This window comes from Tachyglossus aculeatus, chromosome 11 (assembly GCF_015852505.1).
Source record: "Tachyglossus aculeatus isolate mTacAcu1 chromosome 11, mTacAcu1.pri, whole genome shotgun sequence".
NCBI lineage: Eukaryota > Metazoa > Chordata > Mammalia > Monotremata > Tachyglossidae > Tachyglossus > Tachyglossus aculeatus.
In genome coordinates this window covers 5,884,136-5,897,226 of record NC_052076.1, presented here as the reverse complement: position 1 = coordinate 5,897,226, position 13,091 = coordinate 5,884,136, and the positions used below count along the sequence as shown (strand labels likewise).

Genomic DNA, 13,091 nt, shown 5'->3' with positions numbered 1-13,091 from the left:
GGCAGTGTGCCATGCTAATCTGTCCCCAGAAAATGACTCCCAATTTTCAGCTGGGGTGCAGCATCATCTGAGACTGTTTTTACCATGTTCTTAAATCCTCCCTCCGCCCTTCTTAAGAGCTTTCAGTTTCCCAGTTTTCAGCTCTCCAAATAGCTTGCTCGTTCTCCTTAGACATTCCAGCAAGCTCAGGTGTCTTAAAGTGAGCATAACTTCAACACTAGGAGACTGTGTTCCAGAATTTCATTGCTCCAGATCTTATTTATTTTTTCATTTGATATTGGGTCTGGTTAGAAAGTGATGCTGGTGGCACCTCTCAAGGGCCCAGATGTTCATCTGAGGTCCAGATCTCAGCCACAGAGAAGAGTGGACAACACTCCAGCTCTGGAGACTTTGTTTGATCTGGAACCTAATACAGTGTTGCTGCCATACTCTTGTTTGAAAGTCTCCCAAAGGGTGTGTTGACCATCTTGATTCTCTTTTCCTATTTCCCTATCATTGCCCTGCTGATTGGTGTTCTGACTAGGTAGTATTAACAGAGCACCTATGGATTGTGAAGAACTGTATTAATCGGTATGTTGCTATTATTATTACTACTACTATCAAAAAGGTATTTAAGTGCTTACTGTGTGTCAAGCACTGTTCTCAGTGCTGGGGTAGATGCAAGTTAATCTGTTTGGACACAATCCCTGTCCCATTTGGGGCTCACAGTCCAAGTAGGCTATAGGGAGTAGAATTTAATCCCCAATTTTACAGTTGAGGCACAGAGAAGTTAGAAATGATAATAATAATAATTTTGGTATTGTTAAGCACTTATTATGTGCCAAGCACTGTTCTAAACGCTGGGGCGGATACAAGGTGATCAGGTTGTCCCTTGTGGGGCTCACAGTCTTAATCCCCATTTTACAGATGAGGTCACTAAGGCACGGAGAAGTTAAGTGATTTGCCCAAAGTCACATTGCTGACAAGCGGCGGAGCCAGGATTAGAACCCATGATCTCCGACTCCCAAGCCCGTGCTCTGAGCCACGCTGCTTCTCGAGTTAAGCAAGGGCAAGTTAAGCAATTTGCCCTTCATTACACAGCAAGCAATGGCAGAGCTGGTATTAGAGCCCAGGTCCTCTTCCTCCCAAGCCTGTGATCTTTCCATTAGGCCATGCTGCTACCCATTTATTATGTGCTTACTCTTTGCAGAGCACTATACGAAGCTCTTCGGAAAGCAAATCAGAGTTAATAGATATGACTTGAGAAAGTACACCAAGTTGCAAGATGCATGATCCTACCCTCATGAAAACTTCAGTCTAATGGGGAAGGCATTAAAGAAGCATTTACTAATAGCGAGAGTAGGAGAAATGAAAATGAAACAGCTAGTAGCACAAATGCCAGGATGAAATATCTGAATGCATGTGTATATGTGTACATACATGTATGAATGTATATACATATGTGTATATGTGTATATATAAAGTGCCAAAGATGAGTATGAAAACATATGGGTTGAGTGGTTCTTTGGCCATGTCAAATTTGATGTGTTGCAAAAGGAGCTTATGGACATTTGTTCATTAGATTATAGTCAGTCAACCAATCAGCGTTATTGAGTGCTTACTATGTGTAGAGCACTGTACTAAGCACTTGGGAGAATACCACAGAATTAGTAGACATGTTCCCTGCCCATAACGATTTTATAGTCTAGAGGAGGAAACAGGCATTAAAATCAATTACAAATAGAGGAAATGGCTAAGTAGAGGGAGGAATATGTATTTAAGTGCTTTGGACTGGAAATGGATGAATATCAAAGTCCTTAGGGATTTCATATCCATATGACACAGAAAGGAGGGCAAATATGATGGGGAAATGTGAGCTTAGAGAAGGTGTCTTGGAGGAGGTATGATTTTAGTAGGGCTTTGAAGATGAGGGAGAGTGGAAGTGTGTAGGATATGAAAGGGAAGGGAGTACCAGACCACAGGAAGGGTGAGTAAGAAATTGGCAGCGAGATAGATGAGGTAGGGCTTTTTGTAATAACGCCTTTGAAATCTTAGCAAGTGCGTATGAACTGTCGCATAAACCATTGCCTGAGATTGCACAGGATCTGGAGCATCATTAATTGAACTATATTAATCCATTCTTTCTGATGTAGAGAAAATTGGGAGATCCATTTGGCTTCATAAATTGGAATAAATCAAAGTGATGCCTTTTCAATATACTAAGTACGTCCGTTTCGAATATCCACACGCTGAAGGTGTAGTGGTGGTAATTACCTTGAAATAATTAATTCCTACTTGAAATTGTGGGATTAAAATCCCACAGAATTTATGTTCATACCTTCTATTCACCCCTTCCTCAGTCCCATAGCACTTATGTACATATCCATAATTTGTTTATATTAATGTCTGTTCCATTTCTAAACTGTAAGCTCATTGTTGTCAGGGAATGCATCTACCAACTGTATTATATGTACTCTCCCAAGTGCTTAGAACAGTGCCCTGCACAGGATAAAGAATAAATAAAATTGCTTGCTTGCTTAATATTTTCAAGTTCAGGAGGCAGCCTCAATTCCAAAACTTTCTGTCACATCATCAAAAATGTATTTCTGAACTGCCAACCACAGAAAATCAATATCAGAAATCCAGGGTTACTCAGTGGCAGTAGAAGTTGCAGAGGCTGGGGTAAGGGGTTTGTTTTAGGTTAGTGAGTTGGTTTGAGTGCCTTGGAAAATGCATTATTTCACATTTAATGATTTGAAATGTGTATCTGATAAATGATTTGTCTACTGCTTTGGATGTTTAGGTGGTCAAAACACTGCCTAATGGGGTCAGTCAACTCTTCAACTCTTTCTCTCCTGGCTGTGGTCTTTGTGCAGAGTTCTCAACTTCCCCTCCCCTCACCACCCTGCCCCACACACATCCGGCACCGCCAGAACTCCCTCCCTCTACCTAGAAGAGGCAACGTTGTCTAGTGGTTAGAGCCCAGGCCCGGGAGTCAGAAGGACATAGGTTCTATTCCTGACAACACCACGTGTCTGCTGGGTGACCTTGAGCAAGTCACTTCACTTCTCTGGGCCTCAGTTACCTCATCCATGAAGCGGGGATTAAGAGCCCCATGTGGGACTGTGTGAACTGTGTTCAACCTGATTACCCTGTATCTCCCCCGTGCTTAGAATAGTGCCTGACACAGAGTAAGCGCTTTAAAAAATTCCATTTAAAAAAATCTGACAGACCTACATTCTCCCCTTCTTCAAAGCTCTACTGAAATAATGTCTCCTCCAGGAAGCCTTCCCAGAATAAACTCTCATTCCCCCCAAGTTTATTTTCCCTCTAACCTCTCCCATGCACTTAATCTTGCCCCCAAGCACTTAGGTTCATCTCCCCAACCCTATTGCATTTATGTACGTATCCTTATACCCAGTTGCTTCCTTTGCTTGAGAGAGAAAGGAAGGAAAGAGAGGGAGGGAGGGAGGGAAATAAGGAAGGGAGGGAGGGAGGGGGAGAGGGAGAAAGAGAGAAAAAGAAAGAAAGAAATTGTCCTATTCATCTGTGATGAAGCCCAGTGAAGTTTAAGACTTGGGCCAGTGAGAGAAATACGCTTGCCCTTGGTACCATCTTAACCAAGCAGATCATCCAGAATGCATCTACATGGGATTTTAAGCCTCAAATAACGTCGACTGATTGATTAAATGAACGAAGAGATGCCCTCTTTTGAAGTCCATCTTTCTTGAACTGGGAGAATTGGCTTTTCATGTGGATGTGATATTTTTAGACTTTTGATTTAAGATGAGTTCGGTAGACCAGGGATGTCATCATAGACATCAATACTCAGCAGCTGTTATTTTCCAATCTTTAGCCTGGGCAACCCCTCCTCCGCTGCCCTTTGCCTGTAGGATAAGGAAATCTTAGCCCCTTGCGGTTTGTAGATAAATCTATTTTTAAAGCTACTTGAAAGTAACCAATCTGTGTTATAATCTTTAAAGTTCCTACCAAGAGGTATCGTGTTTTCTTCTTGACGGCAGTGTACAGATTACCATTTTACAAGAATAACCTGATAAATTTAAACAGTTCTTAGCTATTCATTTGCCATTACTTTTGACTTGCAGATTATCCTGCTTGGAGTTATTCTATTTCCAATTCGGGTCTTATGCGTTGGATTGATTTTGCTATTGGCGTGGCCGTTTGCAGCGATTTCAACTCTCTGCTCCCCTGAAAAAGCAACCCAGCCGATTTTGGGATGGAGGAGGTATGGAGTTATTATTGTCAAAATGACATCATTAGTGCTCTTCCCCAGTTAGATCATCTGGGGGAAGCCGCGCGGCTTAGTGAAAAGAGCAAGGGCCCTGGGAGTCAGAAAGACCTGGGTTCTAATCCTCTCTCCACCACCTGTCTGTTGTGTGACCTTGGGCAGGTCACTTAACTTAGTGCCTCAGTTTCCTCACCTGAAAAATGGGGATCAAAAACCTGTCCTCCCTCCTACTTATCCTGTGAGTCCAGTGAGGGACAGGGTCTGTGTCCAACCTAATTATCTTGTATCCACCCAAGATTAAGATATCCAAACAAGCTGGTAAATCCATTCATTCAATCGTATTTATTGAGCGCTTACTGTGTGCAGAGCACTGTACTAGTATCTAGTCCCACACTTAGTAATAATAATAATAATATTAATGGTATTAAGTGCTTACTATGTGCCAAGCACTGTTCTAAGTGCTGGGGTAGATGCAAGGTAACCAGGTTGTCCCATGTGGGGCTCAGTGTTCACCCCCATTTTACAGATGAGGTGACTGAGGCACAGAGACGTTAAGTACAGTGCTTGGCACATAGTAAGTGCTTAACACATACCATTTTTCAAAAACATCAGAATTGAATGATTTTAGGTATTTAAATCCATTCAAATTGATTCAAAAGTATTTGTCATTTACCTCCAGGACATCCTTCTGCAATGAAGTAGACTGTAGAAGAACTGTTTCAGAATATCAAAAGACTCACATTTTGAAGTCACTGTTCACAGTCTGACCTAAATTGTGCTCCCAGTGCAGTGCCCCCAGGATACTCAGAAAGCACACAGGGCTGACTGCCATCTAAACAGCAAAGGGAAGGAAAAAAAGTGTTTTTTAATGCCCCCCCTCTCTAATTCATTTCAATGTCAGTCTCCCCCACCAAGGTCTTTGAGGGCAGGGGTCATGTCTACCAAATCTGCACTGAGTTCTCGCAAGTATCTAATACAGTGCTCTGCACTCACAGTAAGCACTGGGTAAATATTGATTTGATTGTAACATGCACCCCACCCCTCTACCCCACCTTCTAACCTCAGAGGACACGACCAGCAGGGTTGAGAGCATGTGAATGACATTATGCAAGCCACTAACGCTCTACCCAGTTTCTCTGAAGTCTCAGGACTGAGACCCATATGCCGCTCCCATGATTCACTCTCATTTTAGCATCTCTAGAAAAGTCACTTTTTTCTTAGTCCCCAGCCCGTAACTGTACAAGAATGTTGGAGAAGTCTTTAGTGGGGGACTATTTCAGAAAGCCCACTTCACTGAGCATTGTTGAACCCTTACGATAACAGGTCTCCTTCATGCTTTGCTTTGAGGGAGATTTACCAGGCGAGATTTCAAAGCAAAAGGTAGATGATTATCTCTCTGGGGTGGTTTTAGTTCAGACCTGTTTGAAGCTGGGAGCCAAAGCTTCCCAGGGCCCGTTTCAGCACTCTGCTCCATGCTGCGGACTTGCTGTAAGTGGCAGGCTTTTTTTGAGGATGACCTTCAACTAGTAAAAGCTGTTTCATCTCTCTTTCTTTTGAAAGGAAATTTTCTCAACGTGTCCTGAAGTTTCTGGGGCGGGCCATGTTTTTCACAATGGGATTCATGGTTTCGGTGAAGGGAAAAATAGCGAGCCCATTGGAGGCACCGATCTTTGTGGTTGCCCCTCACTCGAGCTTCTTCGATGGCATTGCCTGTGTTGTGGCCGGGTTACCATCCATGGTCTCCCGGGTCGAGAATGCAAACACCCTCCTGTTTGGCAGTAAGTATCTGGAGAAGAATCCCAGGCCTCTTTGACGCTCACTCACATTCCGTACTGACAGTCGGGAGGGTGAAGAGTGGGGGAAAAACTAGCCGAATGGAGCATTTCTGGCCGGAAGAAAGCACTCGGAGCTAAATGAGAACAGAAAGAGGAGACTCCAAGGGGCCAGAAAGGTGGAGAAAGGGGGCCAGCCTCTGGGGAAGGGGATTCCTGGTGGTCATGAAGACCCCTGGGAAAGGGGGGAAGAAGAAACCAGCAGGAGCAGAAAACAGAATTCTAGTGGCACATGGGTGGGTAGAGCGAAGGCGGGAAAGCCGACATCTGAAATTCCTCACAGATTCTGGCCTCGGCTATTTTGGAGGGGACAAGGATGGCTTGTGTTTTCATCTGTTTCATTCCCTTTCTGTCATCTGGCCGGAAGTATAAGTGGGCTTAGTTTGAAAGCGTGAGTGGAACTGACAGTGGGAGGCAGCCCAAAATGTTTTAAAAACTATTACGTTATGGATATGGAGCGACCGGTAAATTGAATCACCATCCCAAGTGTCAGACCTTCTTGTCACCCTTTTTTCAGCTATTGTTCCAAACATCCCAATTAGAAATCAGTGTGGGTTTCTTTTTAAATGTGTTTAACTCTAAACATTAAAGACTTCCTGCCATAAGAAATAATTACCCCACAATGCAATAGTTTTTCCACAGGAAGCTTTGCTTTATTCCTATGGCACCTGTTTCCTTAGTAACGACTCTGTTGTCATTTTGCCCGGTGTTGTTTTGATGCTCTGGGGGAGTGTTGTTGCTTTCTGTTTTGTCATACAATTTTTTTTTACATCTTCCCATGTTTAAACTTACCAGTTGTTACAGGATGAATAACCTGAACCATGAAAATGATTTGTGGTTTTGTTTTATCTTTGCTTGCTTTCTTCTTTTAAAGGACTACTCCGGGCTCTTCAACCAGTGTTGGTGTCCCGAGTTGATCCAGATTCTCGAAGGACCACAATAAATGAAATAATAAAAAGAGCAACTTCAGGAGGGAAATGGCCACAGGTAAAAGGTTTTCAGCCATCTTTATATAAACAGTAAAGATTATCAATCACTCATTGTTTTTTATTGAGTGCTTACTGTGTGCAGAGCACTGTACTAAGGTGCACTAAGTGAAAACCAGAATGCCCTGCTGATGATAATAATAATAATGATGATGGTATTTCTTAAGCGCTTACTATGTGCCAAGCACTGTTCTAAGCACAGGGGTAGATACCAGCTAATCAGGTTGCCCCACGTGGGGCTCACAGTCTTAATCCCCATTTTACAGATGAGGTAACTGAGGCACAAATAATATAATAATAATTAATAATAATTTTGTTATTTGTTAAGCGCTTACTGTGTGCCAAGCACCATTCTAGGCACTGGGGTAGATACAAGGTAATCAGGTTGTCCCACATGGGGCTCACAGTCTTAATCCCCATTTTCCAGATGAGGTAACTGTGGCACAGAAAAGTGAAGTGACTTGCCCAAAGTCACACAGCTGATAAATGGCGAAGCCGGGGTTAGAACCCACGACCTCTAACTCCCAAACCTGTGCTCTTTCAATTAAGCCACGCTGCTTGCTGGTGGTAAAACATACCTATCTCCTCAACCATTGATGTCCGAGTAATGGCAAAGGAACAGCAAAGGTGTACAACTGTATTTCCATGGACAAAATGTGCAAGAGACTCTCTGAGTGACACAATAATAATAATTGTGATGTTGTTAAGCACTTATTACGAACAAAGCACTATACTGAGAGCTCAGGTAGTTACAGAATAATCAGATTGGACATAATCCCTGCCCCTCATGGGGCTCACATTCTAAGTAGGAGGAAGTCTCCATTTTATAGACAAGGAAACTGAGTCACAGAGAAGTTAAGCGATTTGCCCAAGGTTACACAGCAGGGAGGTGGCAGACCCTGGATTAGAATCCAGGTCCAGGCCCGTGTTCTTTCCACTAGGTCACTCTTCCCATGGATGCAGTCCTCAATGAAGTGTTTCCTTGAACCAAAGGATAACTCAGTAAAGGAAAAACATCTGCAATCGTATTTGTTTGTGTTAGCATTTGTCTCCCAAAGCTTAAAGTGATATTACTCAATTTACAAGGCAAAAATTACATTCTGCTCCTCTGCAGCTAATCAGTGGAATTAATAGACACAGGCTGCAGTGATTAATGGTGCCAGGACAAATTGATGCTGTGGGTGGAAACTTGTCTTCCTGGGGTTTGTAGAAGCTGGGGAGGATGGGGGAGGAGGAAGTCGGAGGGGGCTGATTGATAGGATTCTGCAGTGAGCAACTTCACCAACTCCACCTGAAACAAGCTCTGAGAAGATGGGGCGGACCCTCGGCCCAGGCAATTGCCACAAAGTGATGAATAATCAATCAATTGGGGAAGCTTACTGAGTGCCTACTCTGCGCTGAGCACTGTACTGAGTGCTTGGGGGAATACCATACAGTTGATAGAAAGTGTCCCTACCCTCAAGGTATGAATAAAAATAATAATATTTGTGGCATCTGTTAAGCACTTACTATGTGCCAGGCACTGTAATAACCTTGGAGGTGGGTACAAGCGAATTAGGTTGGACACGGTTCCTGTCCCACATGGGGCTCACAATCTTAATCCCCATTTCTTAGCTGAGCCATAGACTTGCCCAAGGTCTCTCAGCAGATAAGCGGCCGAGTCAGGATAAGAACTCGGGTCCTTCTGACTCCCAGGTTCGTGCTGTATCCAGTAGGCCTCATGAACCATTCCCAAGTGTAGTTCTGCCATAATGTGTGTTTTCACTCTGCAGTTTGGTTTGAGCATGGTAAGGGAATTAAGGACCTTTCTGTTGACAAGGGATTCGGAAGAATCCCTTTGTGTGCACAGTACTGGAACAGACACGTAGTATTAAAGCACACGTTTTCCTAAACATAAGATTTTGCAATAATTTGACCTGCGAAAAGTGAGTGCATAACTAAACTACTGGGATAACCCTTGATGTGTCTGTAATTTGTTCCTCGAAAATGCAGATGTATCATTTATAGAGAGATGTATCATGGGGTACACTTTCATTTAGACTTCTTTTCATTAGCCTATGAACCAGAAAACAGGAATGAAAGTGAATTAATGTGCTGCTAATCCTGACATTCTGATTTATTTCTTGCTTTTCCCAGATGCTGATTTTCCCAGAAGGCACCTGTACTAATCGTTCATGTCTGATCACTTTTAAACCAGGTAAGATTATTTAATGATCTAGTCTTTTGCAGGGGGATGGATTTGGAAATGCTGCAAGAAACAATTATGAAATAACGTTACCCTGAGAAATTGATTTATTCACGGAATAAATTTACTGAATTGTTTTTGAAGTTGTGTAACCCTTCCTTTGGTATTGCTTTAGCTTTTACCCTTCGTGCAGTGGAGTGGTAGGATAATTGTAGAGTGCAGGTGAGAGGTTAGACAATTAGGTTTCTAACAAGACTGTTACGATGTTTCCCAGCAACCCACTCACGAATCCTAAGAAACTTAAGGCCACAATACCTACTCTTATTTCTTAGAAAAGCTTAAAACGTTAAGCTGTTTTCAACTTTATATAGATAGGGCAATTATTTGATATTTGCATGTATGGGAATTAAAATTCAATTCGAGATACTTAATTCCCTGAATGGTTAAATGTTTTTTAAAACTTTGTTACTTAGAACAGCAGTTTCCTAAAGGCACACTCTGACTTTTACCTTGGGTAGCTATTGGCTTTATATGTTGGGCCTTGCTGATTAAAATACCGCTGCAGAGCTAAGTCAAATCATGGTTTAAGATAAAATCCAATGCTTCAGAATGGAAAGTTGGAAATCTTACTGGAAAATTTTTAAATATTTTATGTGTTTATCAATTAATCCGTGGTATTTATTGAATGCTTACGATGTGCAGAACACTGTACTAAGGGCTTGGGAGAGTTTGGTGGAATCTAGTTGATAGACGCAGTCCCTGCCCACAAGGAGCTTACAATCTAGTGCTATTGTTGTTAATGAATGGATACTAATAAAAGGTGACAAGCCAAAAAACTCAGTTTGACCCTGGATATTTTTATCATTCATTCAGTTGCATTCATTGAGCATCTGCTGTGTGCAGAGCACTGTTTGGGGGGGATTTGAGGTTTTATTAATGGCATTTTATTGTTATTTTTATCTACTTAGTTTTCCTTCCAATAATTTTTTTATTGGCCCAAAAGTTGAATTGCCAAATTTCTTTTCTAGGCGCATTCATTCCAGGAGTTCCGGTACAGCCAGTCCTGTTAAGATATCCAAACAAACTGGTAAGCCCATTATATCACCAAGGAAGGGAAAGAAAACCCTCCAAAGCTTAAAAAAAAAGCAGTTTAGCATAGATTTCTGGGGTCCTCTCCAGAATTTGGTTGGTTATTGCCAGAAATTATAAAACCAGGTTATAGTTTGATGTTTGTTTCATTACTTAAAGAAGCATTTTTCTTTAAATGATAAGCTGACGTTCATTGATGTAAAATAATTTTGATTCAAATCAGTGAGGGTCAAAACGAGGCAAGTATTCTTCACCTCTGAGGTCCATTCGTGCTCTTTCAGTGTAACAGAGTCACCAGTTGACAAGCTGCAGGACTCGACATAAATTTCAGATTGGTATGAAGCATAGAGAACAGTACCTTATTAGGCAACTATTTCCAAGGGAAATCAGATCCAGGGTATTATTGGCTGTAGGAGTTGGAAGAACCCATCAGTTAGACCACCACTTTATCTTTCCAAGGAGGCTAGATTTGAGGACTGTGTGGCATTGAGAAGGATGATATGGTATGGGGGATTCTTTAAACAAAAAAAAAAAATCAGAGAACGTGACTAAGAGCATGTCTTGTCTGAAATAATAATAATTATAGTATTTGTTAAGTGCTGACTATGTGCCAGGCACTGTAATAATAATAATATGATAATTGTGGTATTTTTAAGCACTTACTATGTGCCAGGCACTGTACTAAATGGTGGAGTGGATGCAAGAAAATCAGGTTGGACATGGTCCATGTCCCAGGTGGGGCTCATAGTCGCAATCCCTATTTTACCAATGAGGTAACTGAGGCCCAGAGAAGGGAAATGGTGTGCCCAAGGTCACGCAACAGACAAGTGGCGGAGACAGGATTAGAACCCATTACATTCCAACTCCCAGGCTCTTGCTGTCTTCACTACTCCAAGCTGCTTCCCAAGAATCAATCATGTGAAAGTTGTATTCCTAGTTGTGTTCACTTTAGGACAAAGGGCCCCTCCTAGCATTCAACTTGCATAAAGGATTGACTTGGCTTTTTTTTAATGGTATTTGTTAAGTGCTTGCTATGTGCCAGGCATTGTATTAAGTGCTGGAGTAGATACAAGATAATCAGGATTCAGTGATTAGATTCCCATTCCCTCCAAGACCTCAGTATCAGAGGATTGGAATTTCATTACATTTACTGGTATATGTCTCTGGGTTAAAAGTTTTTTTTTTTAATGTATGGTTTTTGTTAATGGCATTTGTCAAGCACTTCTATGTGCCAGGCACTGTACTAAGCCTTGGGTTAGAGACAAGCTAATCAGGTTGGACACAGCCCCTGTCCCACATGGGGCTCACAATCTTAATCCCCATTTTACAGATGAGGGAATTGAGGCCTAGAGAAGTGAAGTAATGTGCCCAAGGTCCTCCAGCTCCCAGGCCTGTACACTTTCCATTAGGCCATGCTGCTTCTCAAAGTAGATGATATTTTCCAAAAATTTTCACTCTATCTCTTTCCACCTTTCTCCCAGACCATTTAAAGAATGTCTCTTTTTTTAATTGTTTTTAAACTTCATTCATTCATTCAATCGTATTTATTGAGCACTTACTGTATGCAGAGCACTGTACTAAGCACTTGGGAAGTACAAGTTGGCAACATATAGAGACGGTCCCTACCTAACAGCGGGCTCACAGTCTAGAAGGGGGAGACAAAGACAGAACATATTAACAAAATAAAATAGAGTAAATATGTACAAATAAAATAAGTAGAGTAATAAATATGTACAAACATATATACATATATACAGGTGCTGTGGGGAGGGGAAGGAGGTAAGGTGGGGGGGATGGGGAGGACGGGGAGGACTTCAGCCCACAGTGACATAATCCCATTTGAAATTGAATTTATTCCCTCCCAAACAGAAGCAAATGGCTAAAAGACTATAGCTCTTAAAAGGGATTTGTGTGGGTGTGTGCGCACGTGGAAGGTGGGGAGTAGAGTTAATTTTACCAATAGATTTGAAACTTGACTAGCAATTTATTACTTCTGTGCTTTCCTCTATGGGCTGACATTTCAATGCTCTCTCTCCTTAGGACACTGTGACCTGGACATGGCAGGGATACACATTGTAAGTTGCATGCTTTACTACTGGTGGAAATAAATATTAATAATGTTTATCAAGTACTAAGTGCTGGGAATGGTCAGTTAATCATATTTATCAAGGGCTTACTGTGTGCAGAGCACAGTACTAAGCACCTGGGAGAGTACAATGCAACAGTAAACAGACGCATTCCCTGCCCACATTAAGCCAACATGGGGAGACAGCAGTATAAATAAATAAATTACAGATATATATAGGTGCTTTGAGGCTGGAAGGGTATGATGAATAAAGGGAGCAAGTCAGGGCAACACAGTAGGGAGTGGGAGAAAAGGAGAGGAGGGATCAGTAAGGAAGGCCCCTTGCAGGAGATGTGCCTTCAGTAAAGATTTGAAGGGAGGGCAGAGTGAAGAAATAGTAGTAGTAATAGTATTTATCTAGTACTAAGTGCTGGGTGAGAATCCACAGTGAGAGGTTAGACCTGGTTCCTCTTGTAGCTCCCAATCTATGAGGGCTTGGAATAAAATATCAGTAAAGGGGACAGCACTTAATAATAATAGTAATAATGATATTTTTAAGCGCTTACTATGTGCCAATCGAGTCTTCAGGGCCCCTTCCTTGTCTGATCTTAACATAATAGTCAAAAGCTTGGAATCCCTTTGTCCCTAGTTTGTTTTCTGTTCCTGTTTGCAGTAGTCCATTGTAAAGCTCTTGCAGTGCTTCTGT

General features: G+C 42.0%; 1 protein-coding gene across 1 annotated transcript in view; it reads left to right on the top strand.

Moving 5' to 3' along the window:
• The window catches only part of LPCAT2 (lysophosphatidylcholine acyltransferase 2), a 75,455-nt gene that overhangs the window by 18,758 nt on the left and 43,606 nt on the right, over positions 1-13,091 (top strand). The window contains exons 5-10 of the mRNA XM_038754221.1: positions 4,086-4,225; positions 5,789-6,006; positions 6,935-7,047; positions 9,183-9,243; positions 10,260-10,318; positions 12,361-12,395. Of these exons, the coding sequence (XP_038610149.1) occupies positions 4,086-4,225; positions 5,789-6,006; positions 6,935-7,047; positions 9,183-9,243; positions 10,260-10,318; positions 12,361-12,395 (626 nt within the window). The remainder of the gene's footprint in view (positions 1-4,085; positions 4,226-5,788; positions 6,007-6,934; positions 7,048-9,182; positions 9,244-10,259; positions 10,319-12,360; positions 12,396-13,091) is intronic.